Source organism: Poecilia reticulata, chromosome 13 (genome assembly GCF_904066995.2).
Source record: "Poecilia reticulata chromosome 13, P_reticulata-male-v2, whole genome shotgun sequence".
NCBI lineage: Eukaryota > Metazoa > Chordata > Actinopteri > Cyprinodontiformes > Poeciliidae > Poecilia > Poecilia reticulata.
Window position 1 is genome coordinate 16,262,494 of NC_088842.1, and position 16,776 is coordinate 16,279,269.

A 16,776-nucleotide genomic window follows, 5' to 3' on the forward strand; every position below is an offset into this window, starting at 1 on the left:
ATAAAAAAGCCCTACCTATCACAAACCATGTTTCACACATATAATATACAGCGGACTTTTGAACAATGTCTCCTAAAGGAAAAGTGAGAACTGAACTTCAAAATTTATGATGATATGATACCAGTTGTGTGACTGCCATTAAAGAAATTAATAGTCCTTTATGGAAAGAAAAGATTAAAAACTTCAAAACAGCTATTAGGATAACATCCACACGTCTTCTGAGATTTCTGAATTACAGCATAATTATGACGAAGTAAAAGAGGTCCAAAATATGTTTGTAAATAAATATTTCTCAAGACTAGCAGGTTTTTTTTCTGTTTGAGGGTGAGCAAAATGATATACATTATAAATCAAATAAATATTCGGAGATGACAGTGAACTGGTACACGCTTAACTAAATTATAGAACCGAAGTACAGCAAGTTTTCGTCAAAAAAGTGGATGACCATCAGGGGTGGGGCTCTTTTGCTATCTCACCATTTGATTCAAACACATTATATATAATGATCTCTGCCCTGCCCTAATGAACATGCAGAGATCAACGCATGTTAAATTGCATGTGGGATGATTAAAAAGTGAGAGAGCTCTGTAGATCTGAAGAAAGTGCCTCAGATCTATTTGTTTGTTCTCAGGATGTGTTCTGTTTCCATTTTCTGGAGTGAAACAAAAAATCCAAACCAAAATGTTTAAAGATAATATTAACCACAACAACCCACCTGTGTTAGGATGGTCATCTGAGCTGGTTTCTACTGTGGTGTAGTGCTCCAATTTGCTATTAAGCTCCAACTCCAGCTGATGCAAACTTTTCTCCTTTATAGCTCTTTCCACATCTTCAGTAAACTGAATTTGCTCAGCCAGGCAGAGAATCTACATCAAACATAAAATAAATTAGATATATATGTATTTCTTAGAGTGAATGATATGATTTAAACTTTAAGTCACCTTTGACATAACTTAATAATTTGAAACAGTGGTGTGGTCCAGTTTCACCAGACTTTAAAAACAGTTATGTGTGTAAAGGTGTTTGTGTGTGTACCTGTGAAGGGAAGCGTGAGGGATCCACTTCCCCTTTCCTCTCCATAGACAGACATTCATTCAGCAGATGTTTCAGAGTCTCCTTCATTTCCAAGGACAGCTCACTTAACCAAACCTTGAAAAATAATAAGACTTAATGTATTGGCTCCGGTCAGCACCAACATACAATTCTTGACAATGGAAACAACATTTTTACCACAAACCTCGAGTATACATCGTGGATTATTAAAAACTTTCAGAAAATTCTGTACCTCAACAAGACTGGAGATGTGCACAACGTTTCTTAGCTGGACTACTTCTCCCTCCAAAGAACACATTGCGACAATGTTCTGGCATGGCTTGTCAAACACCACACTGTAGATGCCTGCGCAATACATACATGCAGATTTCAGTGTCTAAATTATTACTGCCCAGTGGGACGGCAGGGAAACAAAAGGATGGAATGAACGAAGATGTATCAGCACAACCTAGATGATGAAAACAGCTGGATAGAAAACCAACAGAGGTGACCGACCTGCAAAGAGTTTTTTCAGGTGAGTCTGGATGACACTCGGGTTGGTCGCCTGTCCCAGAATTTCTAAAAGATCATCATCACCAATGAAATAGAATCGTGGGAAAGCAGAACGCTTCTCCTGAATAAACCACACAGTTTTAACAATTTAACAATTTGCTGGAAAGCGAAATAAGCAAAAGTATTTGGACAGAGCAAAGTCTGTAAATGTACCTCCAAGAACTCATTCAGTGACTTCTGGCAGCGTTGCAGCTGATCCAGTAATGTGACCAAGGAGTTTCTGATGCCAGCCCGTGAGCTCAGAGACACAACTCTGTTGTCCCTCTGGATGTCTGACATTATAGATCTGTTGCATAAGTGGAGAAAATGTTTTTTTTTTTTTTCATAAAATGCATTTTATTGATTATTACCTGTCTATATCCTCATGTCTTTTGTGTATCATATAAAAAAATACACACTTATAAAAAAGAACTAGCAAATGGAATGTATGGGTATAATTTCTACGGGAATGTGGGACAAATCCAAGTACAGAATACCTGAAATCTTCATCCACTCGTTTGAACCGGGCCTCCTCTCGAGGCAACGCTCCTCTTCCAAAAATAGGCTCTAGGTAAACCCAGCGCCTCTGAATGGCATTAAGGTTGAGCAGATACTCATCTAAGTCTGACAGGCGAACCTCCCACAGGCTGATCTGATGAGACAACGCATCAATGTTATCATTGTGGCTATAACCACTTAAAAACTGTTAAGATCTGTAAACTTAACAGTTTACAGATCTTAAACTGTAAACTGTTAAGTTTACAGTTAACAGTTTAACTGTTAACTGTAATAATCTGACCTAACCTTGTCCTGGAAGTTGTCATAGTAGGGTGAGTCTTTCAAAGACTGCAGCAAACAGCGGTTATCTCCCACCTGTATGGGCAAAGAGTGGTGATAGAGCCAGAGTTTGCTAAGCCGTAACATTTCAGTGGACATTAATGTGCCTGTATTTCCTACAATGTATCTTTGTGACAATCATGTTTTCCTCTAAAACAGTTATTTAAGGTAAGTTCTTAGGTTTCAGTTTAAGACCAGCCTGAAAAAGTATGTAACAAAAAGAAAGCTTATCTAGTTAAATAATAATATTCTCTTCTTTTTGAATTAAATGCTAAAATATTTACATTAAGCCTTTTTCAGAAGCAGAAAGTGGACAGAATTTGAGCCAAATCTATTAACATTTGCAAGTTAACAGATAACTAAACATGCAAGTGACACCTGCTCAAAGAATGTAAGCAAAACAGTCAAACAGACTCCTGTAAGTTACTCTGAATATAATTTAGCACTCACTCTGGGGTGAAATATTTACTGTTAAATAAATTTTTACAATAATGAAGTTATTTCCAACTCTATGATTGTAATCACTGTGTCCCAGCATGTAATTAGTAGTCCTTATTTTATAGACCTTGTACACACACATCCACTTAAATCAACAAGCAGGTTTCACGTCACCTGGTTGACTATATCCTTCCAGTCCTTGATGAGACTTAGTGTGCGCCCACTGCTGTCTGTGTACTCAGTGAGAGTGAAAATGGCTGCAGCACCCCACAAATCCAGTTCCCTTAGGGCTTCTCTGATTGACACCTCTGCCTGAGCACGACTATTCAGATCCTGGGGTAAACAAAGAAAACATGTGAAAACAACATGTTCAAAGCTTACTGCTTCTTAAAGAGATATGATTAAACGTTGCTGGCTCACATCATCATTGTGCTTAATGCATTTTGAAATAGCCCAAAAATCTGCTGAAAGACTTGTTCTACATTCATTCTGACTGAGCCTCAGCTTTTTTTTGCAGAGAACGGATAAATTTAATTTTTTCTATGTGCAAAGCTGCAACAGATTTTCTTTAAGAACACCGTCTAACATTATTTTTTACAAAAAAAATCTTCAGAATCATCAAGCATTAAAAATGAAGAGGGTAAATCTTACATCTCATCCTAAGAAATGTTTAGATAATATCTTAACCTGACTTATCAACATTTGAATAATGTTTTTTTTTTTTTAACAAGGGAGCTGAAATTATTTTCACATTTGCCTTTGATCAGATCAGTAATTCTCATCCATAAGCATGTTCCTACAAACCTTAAGCTCCAACGCTTTCTCTATGATGGTATTTGCTACTCCGAGGAGGTCATTAAAGGTAAGTCTCTCTAAGGTGGTCCCTCGTGGAAGACCCAGCAGACGAAACATGTCCAACCAATGGTCCTGTGAAAGGTGCTCCCCGCGAACATACTTCAGCACAGGCACCATGTTCTGATCAAGCAGGGAAAAAAACAGACATAAATACACAAAACCGTTGCACCAAATGTTTAGCCAAATATATCTAGAATAGAAACTTGTAATGTACTGCTCAATTCCTGACCTCTGAGGTGCAACAACCAATATTTTATTTTAAGTTATAAACTAAATTCCTGAAAATCTTTGGATGATACGGCAAAAACACAAACGACTCGACTGTAATGAGGTAAACATTAACTCTCATGACATTTAAGAGTAAATTTGTACATCAACATAAAATTGTCAGTACAGGTATAATATACGGTATTTTACCTCCAACTGGATTGTCTCAACTAAAGAAACAATGCAACAAAACCTCTCCAGATATAACTCTTTGCTCCTTTGTAAAAAAAGATTTTTTTTTTGTTTTTGCAAAAATGAAAAAAGTCCAAAAAAATCCAACACAGCAAAGTTATATATATATATATATATATATATATATATATATATATATATATATATATATATATATATATATATATATATATAGTTTTTTTTTTTTCATAATGTCCATACCTTGTATTTGTCCACTTCTCCTTGGAGTTTAACAGACATGGCTGTTGGTTTTTCTTGTTTTCTCAGTCGGTCTTGCCATGTAAAGAGAAACTCCTCAAACACATATGTTTTACTCCTGTAAAACCCAGCAAACAAACACATGAGAAAATACATTCGGCATAATAAGCACATTAGGATCTTCTGGGTCTGTCTTAGCAGCCAAACCTGAATGTAATCCAATCTTCCTGGGCCTTTTCTGTGAAGCCTTGCTGCCACTCCTCATACAGACTCCACATCTGACTGTGCTCATCCATGTCTCTTTTTGTGTCTTCTGCCAGGGAGAAATCTGGAGGCTCCAGATTAAAATATGTGCAATCTTCACTGCAAAAAAGCAATGTAAAAATATATTGCTTACTCTTCTATTAAAATTCACTTTGTTCTAAACTGAGGTGGAAGTGAAGACCATGGTTAGAGCAGAACATGTAGAATATACTATACAAGAAGAAGTTCCCCCTGCCTAGTCTTCTGTTTACCCTTAATATAAGTTCATCAAATTGCACCAAACTTACAGCAGTTTATTGCGTACAACCTCCATATCCTGGAACTCCTGCTGTTTGTCTCTGATTGTCTGAAGGCAAGCCAGCAGGGCAGCATGATCACCAGTCTCAAGCATCTCGTCTTTAGGTTTTAGTTGGTCCCAGCGTGCTTTGAAGCGCTCCAAATCTGCCCTGTAGACACTGATACGACCAGCTGCATGATTTCGCATCACCTCTACCTGAGAATCAAGACAGCAAAAACAGCAGAAACATCACCTGTTAGGACAAAAAGTAGCTAAAAGAAATTACTCATGTCCTTGGAACTCCTGGAACTCCAATATGTTTTTACTTTAACAAATCATCATAAAGTACTGCTTTGTGAGGTTTGCAGCTGGAAAACATAAATAAGTCTGGATATGTGAATACTTCTCTGGATCCATATCTGCAACCCATTGCAGATACGGATGCACTGATATTAAAATTTGGGCTGATGTCAATACCCAATACTAATATAGTTGTTATAGCAGAAATTTGATGTTTACCAATATTTTATATATATATATATATATATATATATATATATATATATATATATATATATATATATATATATATATTGGTCTAACACTAACATAAGCTGATGCAGATGTTAATGCCGATATGTTGTGCATTCCTAGTTGCCGAATAGTAATTCTAAGTTAATATGTGTTGACTTCACCTGGTCTTTGATCATTAGCTGATGGCTCTCCATGACAAGTTCCAGTTTGTCCCACTTGGCCCTCAGTGAGGATAATGAGTCCAGACCTGCGCCAGCCACAGCACGCAGAAGGCAGTTTTTCTCCTCAGCAAACTGGAACTGAGGCAAGATCTAGGAACAGACATCAAATACAATATTTTTCATACTACATAGTCAACATCTGAGCTACACTGCATTGCAATGTAAGTGTCTGAAATGTGATACATTTGTTAAAAAGAAATTATCTAAATTTTATTTGACTTAATATTGACAAAACCTAATATCTCTAATAGATAATAAATATAAGGAGTAAAGTAAGGTAGCAAACCCAATACAGTCTAACTGATTAACACTATTTTCACAGTTAAGCAGGTTTCAGGTGTAGGTATGTCTTACTTCAGGCTTACGAGCAACGATCTGGTTGTATTTGCCAGAAGCTGCACCAATCTCCTCCATGCTTTCAGGTCGTGTGACCAGTGCTTCCATTGACTCTGACACAAAGCTCTCTATGGCATGTTTATGGCCTAAAATTAAGGGGAAAAAATAAACATAGATAAAATAAACATTGGACCTAACACTAGAGCAAAAACAAAAAAAAGCGCAAAAAAGGCATTAACAAAATGCAAAGAATGAAATGACTGGAGGGAAAAATGTGAAGGTGGTTACCTTGTATTGATTTCTTAAGCGATAAGAGCAGCAAGTCAAACAATCTCTGGATCAGGTCATCAATGGTGGCTTTCACTGGATCACAGTTGACTGTAATACAGTCTACCTTCTCCTGGCTGACGAGCAGAAAACCAGATTTGTTGTTAAAATAATGTGAACTGCACCAAACAATTAACTAAGGATTAAATCTATGTATTTATGAAATCTATTTCCATTTTTGTTGTATTCACCATTCTGTTTAGTATGATTGGATTAGATTTATCAACTGATTAAATCTGTTGTTGTTGTTACATGTACCTGGGAAGGCCTTCTGACTCTTTCCCTCTGGCCTTGAGGGCCTTGAAATTTCTCTCCCAGTCCTGCACAGACGTGAGATGCGTCTCAACCAACTTCTCTAAATCCACCTGGCCCAGCACCACCCACTCCTAGACAAGCCAGACAAATGTCAGTTAGTCGCAGAGCATATTTCCCATTTTTACATAGCTTTGTGTTAAAGGTGACAGAAACCGAACGTCCTACCGTGAAACACAAATGACGAAATAAAAACAGAACTAGATGACAATAGAGAAGTATGAGGTTGAGGGTTTCTCCCCTGTGAGTTAGATATGCTTGACTAAGTGCCAGAAGTGACAAGATAGCAAACTGTTCCTTAATGTTCTCTAGGGGGTACTCCTAGGGGAAAAATGCTGACAGTAAAAACAACAGAGCTACAGTATATAAATGGAGAAGCATGAGTGATCAAAGTTTCATTCTTTCAAAGAAAACAAATTAGAGAACTGAGAAAAGACTCACTTAGCAAAAAAGGTGGGAAGAGAGTAAATATTTAACCTTCTTTTAAATGTTCAAATCTGGTCTAATTTCTGAACAAACAAATGTCCGAACACTTGTATTAAGGTAATCCGGACATAAAGTTCTACAATAGCTTCCTGTCAAAGTCACATTCTGTTCTGGTAATTCACCTTGAACTTATCTTGTGTGGCCTGCAGGCGGCTAAAGAGGTCCTCAGCTTTGCTGAAAATAGTGAGGAACCCAGAGGCGTTTCTGTCTATCATTATATTGAAGATAAGCTCCTCCCCCTGGATGCTGACTCCTTTGAATTGGTTTGGGATTGAGATGAAACGCTTCATCTCCCTGAAATATCGAGCTCGCACCTCCTCGAATGGCGGACGAAACTGTAAACGGCCCTGCCTGTTGAGAAGGTCACAATAATATAAAAGAGCTCACAACTTATTATAAATACCAGCACAAAAAAAGTGTTCATAAAAGAGGAAGAGTTGGACAGGAAATTAAGAAATGTGAGGTAGATGTGTGGAAATTCAGAGGTGGGAGGCAAAGTAACAAGTCTGGTTAGCGATCTGCATATAAAGGCGAAAATGAGTGGGGGGAAAAAATATATATATAAAAAGAACAACACAGGCAGGCAAAAGCAACATAGAGAAAAATAGCTTCTCAGCTAAAAGTACACTTACTTGAAAATGAGGTCAACATGTATGTCAGGCAAGTTCTTATTCAGAGCTTCCAGACCAGTCTGATACTGGTGTTCAAGAGCCTTGAAGAGCTGATAGTTCCAGTGCTGACGCCAAGCCTGCATGTCATCCCAACTGAACCCCTATATGAACACAAAGAGAAATGCAAATGCACATATATTCATTGTTATCTCTCAAGTCTGTACACCCCGGGCCCATTTTATATTTATATACATATATACATTTTATATTTATATACATATATAAATATAAAATTTATGAAACTGAAACTATATATAAATTTATTGCTAAAAAAGTTATTTGTTAAAGTGTCTAAATTTGTTATGTTGTAACTATGTTATTTATGGGTATTATTATTTGCCTTCAAAATATCAGAGATTGGACATAACTTTTTGTTTTTACATCTGTCTGATGATACTACTGTAAAATATTAAATCACATTTTAATGTCAGTTATTTCACAGTTTTTTACTCTTACTTGAGTAACATTTTTGATGTTTTACTTCTACTTAAGTAAAATATTTGTAAAAGTTTTGTTACTCTTTCTTGAGTACAATTTTTGGCTAACCAGCAGAGAAGAGATTCAGAAGAGATTCATCTAGAAGTTGCAGGGCATGACTGAAGTTGGGTACAAATGCAATAGTTATACACGTTCTAGAAAAAGGGCCATCGCTTAAATGTTATTTTAACAGAGCCAGGATTTAAAGCTATTTCTGCTGCTTGTATCCAAGCTTGGAAAAGATCTGTGGTCAAATGTAAAAACAAGAAAAACTCATCAAGCACAGACATAGGTAGGAAGTGGTGGTGCAGTGATGGAGGGGAAATCCCAACAAAAATCTGCTGTGGCCTGCTTTAAAGTTAAAATTGTACCGTACTTTTGTAGTTTATATTAATATTTACAGTCAGGTTGATAAGATCAGTTTTAATATAATCTGTCCTCTAATTAAAAAAAAAACAAATAAATACATGCAACTCTATAATTTTGTAAATACCAGAGCCTCCAGAGTGGCAAAGCCAGTGCGGAGTTCCTGGAGGCCATCTTTCCATCGCTGCTGATGTTTTAGTAGGTCCACATTCATAAGCACCACCACCTGAGAAGTACACCCAGAGGTATGGACAGAAACATAACCTCAAGTTATCACTATCTGATTGAGTGAGGAAAGAATCAGGCTCCACGGACCTATGGCAATAATTCAATTTACTGTTGCTCTGTCTCAGTGCTATCACCTTGTCGATGAAATCAGTGTGCCATTTCCGTAGCTTTCTGTTCTCAGTGGAAAGCTTCTCTGCAGCAGACTGCAGGTTGCTGATGTATACCTCCAACTCTTTGGGATTATCCCAGGTGATCTGGAGTTTACTACCAGACTCCTTTGACTGGGAACGATGATTCTGACAAAAAATAAATAAAATCACATCAAATCTAAAAGCACAAAATTGTTTAAAACAGTCAATCTGCTTTGTTGCTGAAGATACAGTAAGTACTTGTGTCTGACAATATTATAATTTTACATTTCACATTTAATGCTTTTGTCTCGTGATTTGCCTCTGTACCTTTATGACCTGCTCAAAACCCAATGCAAGACCAAGCATCATGGGCTTCTGACAGGGAATCATTTGTTGGTCAATTGTGTTGTAGAAATGGGCCACCTACAACACAGAGACATTGTTCACAAAACATTTACATTTAGAATGTATTTTTACGTAAAAAGGAGACATTATGGATCCTAACCTACTGACTCACCTGTTTTAGGACGATAGCTTGCCTGTAGAATTTGTCTGCTGTATTAGCTGCCTGCTGTATCTTGGCTGGAATGGGGAAACCCAGAGCTGAAAGCTGCCTGACCTCCTTGAGCAGACTGACCAACCTGTCTGAGTACTGGATCTTCAGCCTGCCATCCACATGGTCCAGTTCCATAACCCGATTACTGGCTTGAAGACTACACAGATGGAGGGAATCAACTTTGAGACATGAGGTTGTTTGTAGAACAAAAAAAAACCACAAAAAAAAAACACTTGGACCTCCTTGTTTTGATACCAATGCTGATTATGTGCAAAGCATTATTGGGATTTAGTATCTTTGACATAAAAATCATACAAAAAATGGTTTCTGTAAGTTTTGCTGAATTAAATTTAAGACTTAACTTTGAAATTGCGTAAATTACAAGCACTATACGTTACCGTAATGCCCCTGCTTAATGACTTGTAGTAAATCAAGCAGAACTATATTTCAAACCTCTGCATAATTAGTTTAAAAGCTTCTTTTAAAATTCTATATTTCTAACCTGATCCCTAATTTTGGGTCAGCCAATCCAAAAAGTATCTCTCTGGACCAGTCCTCAAACTGTTCCTGTTCATACGCCCTCAACACTTCCAGAAGATCATCGCAAAACCGCAGAAAACTCTTGAAGCCAGACAGGTCTGAAAGCAGAGCCTCTGATATCCTGACAGAGTCTTCCACCTGACACAAGAGAGCAAGCATAAAAATGAAAAGAGTTGGGGCGTTTTCATGTGGACATTCTCTTTCCATTTAATCAAAGAGAGTCTGTTCTTTAAGTCTTAGGTTATAATACTGGAAGTTTCTTAACTCATATAAAACATCCTCCTTTACCTTGTGTAACAGATGTCGCACCCAAACAATTTTGTTGACAACCTCAGGGAGGTTCCTGCCAACAAGCGGGCCAGTCTTCTCTCCAGGGCCTCCATGGCAACGGCTCTCAAAATCATTCTTCAGGCCTTGAAAAAAATCAATAGCACAGAATTGAGTCACTTTACTTAGTCTTTAAGGACTTTAAGGACTAGCTTTCAGCTAAAACTTGTTTTATGAGTCAGATACTTTGATTGAGTGGATTTATTAGTGATTTCAGAAAAGACCCAGTAAAAGGCATTCACTGTAAAAAGAAAAGTCTCAATTCATCACTCAGGTTTTGCTCAATTATTTCTCTATTGAGGTAGGCAGGAGTGTGAGTGTATTAGCATGTTCCACTGGTGAGGAACGGTGTCTACAGTCTGACACAGAGGGCACCTTCAAGACATATTTAGAACAACAGTAGTTCTCACAAAACTACCTCTATCACGTGTTCCTTTTCAGATATGACTTCTTTTTGATTCTGCTTTTTAATAAAACTTTCTAAAAGTTCTCTGACCTTTACTGTTATATCTGATTACACAGTTAATTGACTAAATCATCAATTTTAAGTTGAAACAATAGTTTTAATTCTGTAATAAGATCCAAACAGTCCAATAATTACGATCAAATGTAGATGTAGAATCCATTTTTTAAGATTTTCTATCTCACATAAGCACAATAAATCACAATCACATCTTATCTGAGACAGTAACAGTGATTTTACACAATAATTATGTACCCTTGTTGTAGTCAAGGAGCTTGGCCAGCAGCTTCTCCCTCTCTGACTGGAGCTCTTTGCTGATTGTTGGGCGCCTGATTAACTCCTTATGTTTCTGAAATACCTGCAGAAGCTACATAATAAACAAACACACAACATAAGTTCCCTCTGTCTACTTAAATAAAACTTGAACAACAACTTGAACTCAACACTTGAACAGATGTTCAAGTGTTGAGTTCCAATACCTGTTGTGGGTTGTCCTGCACATCAGCGATGTGGCTCTTTAGTCTGCAAGCAACCTCCTGCTCTGACGGAGCAATTACTCGCTCGAACTGAACCACTGCTGCTCTCCAAAGAGGCTACAATAAACGTAAGACAGTCACAGCATGAGCAAAGGAAAAATCCAATGCTTTTCACATCTTCTCATTCCATGACATATACATGTCTACATGTTTATTTCGTGTGATGATCAACTGAAAGGAAAAGATGGAAATGACAATTAAAACTGAACCTCTAATATTACACCCTGGCCAAACTCTGGAGATAGAAATAAACACAAAGTCATGATGAACTGGCTTTCATGGCTGTTTGATCCAAGAAATATGTTGCTAAGCAGAATTGGACACAGATAAAAACCTGCTGAGGATGGTGCACCACAACTTTTTATGTATTTAAAGTACCGAATCCATTTGGAGAACACACATGAGGACTACGACACAGAGCAGTACCATGGGGGAAACGGATAGGAAAATATATTTGTAAGCCACATTTCTTTGATTCTGCTATTGCAGAAGAGTGGTCTCAGTAGGTCGCCTGCCACGCTGCAAAGGAACAAAGTGATCTATAATAGAGGTTTGTGTTCAGGCGTTAACTGAGAAACCACAAGGTGAGAGAGGCTATTGATGTAAATATATTAAAGTAGACTCTCACTGCTTTCACCTTCTTTGGGTTTTTTCTTTTCTGTAAAAATACCAATGTTGCATCCGGATATGTTTCTCTTTCTGTTTACTTTCTACTGAAGCCGTTGATTATTCTGGTGAAAAAAACTTTTCATTTTGTCAATGAAAACTAAAACCTTACGGCACATAATTTGTTTTGAAACCTCAGGTGCTCCACAAATAACTAATGGTCAGATTCGAGCACATTATTACCAAAATATCTGCTGGATGTGTGAAATAGGCCATGAGTTTATTTTCACAAAAAGTGAAGTAGTAAGATCATCTCACAAATGGAAAGTGAGAACACCACCAGAAGCTGGATGTTAATAAAAAAATACCAAAGAGATTAGACTCATTTATGCTCAAAATAATGAGTGCCTTATAATTTTTGGATTATGACTGGCTTTTCTGAGAGAGCTCAACCACTCAGTTCACATTTTCTATTACTTTTACTTGTACTTCTATTGGTCACAACTATTTAAGCACATCTTATTAACCTAATAACAATAGATTTATTGAGATAGAATTTCCACATTTGGCCGGGATTTCCCTGTCTGGAGAGATTACATATTACATCTTACTGCTATAGGCTATTAATGACTGAGTCTAAGGAGATGTGCAGTCCCTGACATACCATAACATGACCACATCACGTCAGCAAAAACAAAAAGTCCAGGCTACAAGTTCACACATGATGCAGTTTCAGCAAAGTGACAACGCATGTCATCTGTGCAGAGTCATAAGCTAATTAGGCCTTTGTTGTCTATCATTAATTAAATTGTGGATAAATTGGATTAAATTGCCTATACATTAAGTTTCTGTAAATTAAAATGAGAGCAGAACTGGTTTTGTATTTTCATCTAGTATTTTTAGTTCTTAAATACTCAAAATAATTTTATTTTGAAGACTTAATACAATATCTGTAATTTGACTATGGCAATGGAGGAGAATAGGTCATGTAAGTTATTTTGCTAGGTCCATTGAAAAGGAAATGTTGTAGAAAACGGACTTAGAAATTGAAAAAAAAAACATTCTAAATGCCTATTGATGCCAAGTTTTGACAGAGTGCTCTAAATCTGACCTCAGTGTAGGGATTGTAATGTACAGGATTGAGTCCAGAAAACGGTTCAAACACACGGTCAGCAGACAGGGCCTGCTGCTTTCCTCCCGGTAGCAAACACAGCAGCTTTTCATGAACCATGCGGACAGTCACCACCTAGCAGACACAGAGATACAACAAGGATCAAATATGATTGTTTTCTCTAATATTGCATAGCAGAAATAGCTCTACTTTGCATTACATTGTGGTCCCTTAGAATAACCTGGGAAAAACAGAAGTATCCATGAACACGATACATCACCAGACAGCAACCTTAAAACTTCAACAGAAAAAAACTCCAACAAGGCAGAGAAAAAATTAAACAGCACAAAACTCTATAAAGAGAAAAGAAGCTCCCTTATGTTGTACTGACTGAAAACATTTGGAGTCATTATAAGAAAATCCTGAGATAATTTTCCAAGGTTTGTGTGTTTTTCCACAATTTGTTAAATGATCCAAAAAGATTAACAGTAATGACATTTTAAAAGCACCCGATTCAGTACATTCTCAAAACATATTTGCTAGTGTGTCTATGAACTTGAATGACATCCTGTCCTTAACTCTTAGAGTTTGTCATGTCTGCCTAGTCTTCACAACTGTAAACACGTTACAGACTTCAAAAAAGGCTTTGAACAAGAGTAAGAGAACCATTCTTCCATTCTTCTAGAAATAAGTCAAACTCTAATGTTGGACAAGAAGACCCCTGCTCCAATTCAATACAACGCTGTTTTCTCATGTTACTCTGTTGTATGTGTTTTGCTGTACCTCATACCTGTCCAGTCAAATTCACAATATAGTCCATTTGATCAGATTTTTGAATTCCCCTTTATTATAAAAAAGTTGTAGGTTTTACACTTTGCGAAAATGGGAATTTACAAGGCCCTTTGGCTGAAAATTCTTCTGAGAAAACAAAAACACTACATAAGAAAAGAAAATATTATTTTCTTAAAAATAGCTCATTGTTGCTTCCTCTTTTTCATGTTTAGGAAAACAAGTCAAATCCTGAGTAAATGTGGAACACTGAAAGCATGTTATTTCACCCACTGACTGCTGTAAAACAACATTTGAGAAATTATTCTTTCGTGTTCCTGAATGAAAAATCATGTTAGAACCATTAGTTACCTCATTTAGCCGCTTTGCAAGGCAGTGAAGGGTTTGTGGACAGTGTTTATTTCCTTTCCAAGAATGTGGAGCATGTCTTTTCCACACCTGAGAAAGAAGATAAAGGCAAACACAATTTTGGCATTCATTGTATTTCTTTTAATAAAGTGACCAACAATATTTTTGAGTCAAACTTGCGTCTCTGAATAAAATCTTTGTACAGATCAGCCTCTGTCATACCTGTCCAGTCAAATGCTCGCAGGCTACCACCCACTGCTCACAGATGGAGACCCCTGTTCTGAGATTCTCTCTCACCAATAGAAATGGCTCCTCAAAAATTTTAAGACCACTCAGCTTCTTCTGGACATACCTTCCTAAAGCTCCACCTTTCACAGGTACAACCACAAAGATAAAAAAAAAAAGACTCATTTAAGCATATCACGTACAGTAAATGACATTATTAAAATAATAGCAATTTCATACTTAAAGAAAAAACACGTGTCAGCATAAAATGTTAAGTACATGAAGCTGTTTTATGCAACCAAACTCAGTTTTGGTTCTCCAAACTGTCCATTTCAATGATGTAGAGTGGTTCATTTGACTAAATATAAACACACTAAGATGTCATTTTGCTTTACAAAAAAAAAAAAAAAAAAAAAAAACATCAGCAAAAAATGTTTTTAGTTCCTTGTTTTGGTTCATGTCTGTCAGTGAGATTCCCACCAATAATGTCCATTAGCCGGATCATTCGCAGCTCTGGATAGGGCTGGAAATCTGTCTGTCTCCAAACATCATCAAGAGTATCTTTGCTCTGTTCCACTAGATCCACGACATCTGACATGGACAAGCTGTCAAGACCAACGTATTCCTGGTGGACACACACACACACACACCATGTGGAGTTTTATATGCTAAATAAAAGAAATATCTTAGTAACAGTCATTAATGACAGTGTTTTTATATGTGTACTAAAATCAGACATTCACATTTTAAGATGTTCAACTTAAAGAAAACAGCTTCATGTAGAAAACTGTAAATGGTTTTGTTTTACTACCTTAACAATAAGCTTGTTATATGATATAAAAAATAAAAAAAAACCTCCTGCATACCTTTTGTATGGATTTGAACTGCTGTGTGAAATACGATGCCCTTTCTCTCAAACTGCTCTTCTCTGCAGACTCAGAAAGATTTGCCCAAAATTGGAACTCATCACTGGGGGTCAGGATTCCTGCATTAAGTGTAAAAATAATAAAATATCAAACAAAAATAATCATCAAAACAATTTAAAATTAACAAATTGAAATGTTCTCTTTGTATACTTCATTAAATCTGAATCTACACTGTAAAGCTTTCTCTTTTAAGTGGAGATCATTTCTTTGAGTGCTCGCCATTATTGAAAATATTGTTGAAGGTGTACAGTATATTGCAGATGACCAAGTTTTATTTGATCTGCAGTTTTTAAGAATCAATTGATCATTTACATTTTTGAGATAATTGTTTTTTTATATAAATAACTTACCAAATGAATAACTCATATCTTATCTATTGTTGTGAGAAATGTACCATTTGCTTACTTAAGAGAAATATAACAGAAATCTTGGGTGTCTAGCTGACTATTAAATTGGTGTATAAATAAATCTTAATATTAAATATTAATATCTGCAAATATTATGCAGATGGATATTCATTGCATTTTGCCCCAAAAGGATTAAAGTACCTCTTTAGCCATAAAGAAGCTGTTACCTTGATCACTATATTTCTTTAAATAGTTTATATAAGAACATACCCAGGACATCATCTTCTGTGCGGCCCTTGGTGGCAGAAGGTTTATCTCCAGACTGGCGGACCACAGAGCCCAGGCCCGCTTCCAGCTCATTTAGCAGACTTGCGAGCTTAGGGTCAAAAACTGAGCGCCAGTGCTCATCCTTAAAGAATACAAGGACTTGTAAGAAAAAAAAACATGCCAATCTCTACTCCTACAGAAGACCGAAATGTAAGAAAATTTACTCATATATGTACCTTCATTCAAAGCAATTATTCTTTGCTCAGCCAGGAAGGATTTTTTAAAATGGTAAATGTCTCAAAATGCAACCAAACAATAATTTTTTTTTGCATGCTGAGATTTTTTTTTTCCCAGACTGCATGACCAACAAGAATTTACCCTGCAACAGTCTATGCGCCTTTCTGAATGAATGATGCATGTAAAAAGCCTAACCTGAAGCAGTACAGGTGCAAAAACCTGCTTTACAGCCTGATAGAGGGTGGTGATGGGAGATTCCAACATGGAGGACACCAAGAGGCTCCTGTGAAGGTTGTCTTCTGTGATCACAGTGGGATGCAGTTTGAAGAATACCAACACCTTCTCTTTGCTATTCCCCTCAGAAGCCTCAATCTGATTAAAAAAGAAACGGTAAGAAAAATGTACTTGAAAAAAGCTTTCAAGTACAGAATAGACATGTAGTGAAATGGATATGAAACAAAATTGAGGTCTCTTAATTACTTTTGCCTTCCTTACTA

General features: G+C 36.7%; 1 protein-coding gene across 6 annotated transcripts in view; it reads right to left on the reverse strand.

The window, feature by feature from the left end:
• The window catches only part of dync2h1 (dynein cytoplasmic 2 heavy chain 1), a 104,790-nt gene that overhangs the window by 86,277 nt on the left and 1,737 nt on the right, over positions 1-16,776 (reverse strand). For all 6 annotated transcript variants that reach the window (XM_081614294.1, XM_081614292.1, XM_081614295.1 and 3 more), the window contains exons 3-35: positions 16,475-16,651; positions 16,046-16,184; positions 15,369-15,487; positions 14,983-15,127; positions 14,500-14,645; positions 14,281-14,367; positions 13,141-13,275; positions 11,367-11,480; positions 11,143-11,254; positions 10,386-10,510; positions 10,060-10,235; positions 9,519-9,714; positions 9,329-9,424; positions 9,005-9,166; positions 8,770-8,868; positions 7,761-7,900; positions 7,251-7,479; positions 6,589-6,716; positions 6,292-6,407; positions 6,022-6,149; positions 5,608-5,757; positions 4,923-5,128; positions 4,579-4,734; positions 4,375-4,489; positions 3,664-3,834; positions 3,034-3,192; positions 2,389-2,457; positions 2,082-2,236; positions 1,759-1,891; positions 1,549-1,666; positions 1,286-1,398; positions 1,036-1,149; positions 716-866 (exon numbers count right to left, since the gene is read on the reverse strand). In XM_081614294.1, the coding sequence (XP_081470420.1) occupies positions 716-866; positions 1,036-1,149; positions 1,286-1,398; positions 1,549-1,666; positions 1,759-1,891; positions 2,082-2,236; positions 2,389-2,457; positions 3,034-3,192; positions 3,664-3,834; positions 4,375-4,489; positions 4,579-4,734; positions 4,923-5,128; positions 5,608-5,757; positions 6,022-6,149; positions 6,292-6,407; positions 6,589-6,716; positions 7,251-7,479; positions 7,761-7,900; positions 8,770-8,868; positions 9,005-9,166; positions 9,329-9,424; positions 9,519-9,714; positions 10,060-10,235; positions 10,386-10,510; positions 11,143-11,254; positions 11,367-11,480; positions 13,141-13,275; positions 14,281-14,367; positions 14,500-14,645; positions 14,983-15,127; positions 15,369-15,487; positions 16,046-16,184; positions 16,475-16,651 (4,579 nt within the window). The remainder of the gene's footprint in view (positions 1-715; positions 867-1,035; positions 1,150-1,285; positions 1,399-1,548; positions 1,667-1,758; positions 1,892-2,081; positions 2,237-2,388; positions 2,458-3,033; positions 3,193-3,663; positions 3,835-4,374; positions 4,490-4,578; positions 4,735-4,922; positions 5,129-5,607; positions 5,758-6,021; positions 6,150-6,291; positions 6,408-6,588; positions 6,717-7,250; positions 7,480-7,760; positions 7,901-8,769; positions 8,869-9,004; positions 9,167-9,328; positions 9,425-9,518; positions 9,715-10,059; positions 10,236-10,385; positions 10,511-11,142; positions 11,255-11,366; positions 11,481-13,140; positions 13,276-14,280; positions 14,368-14,499; positions 14,646-14,982; positions 15,128-15,368; positions 15,488-16,045; positions 16,185-16,474; positions 16,652-16,776) is intronic.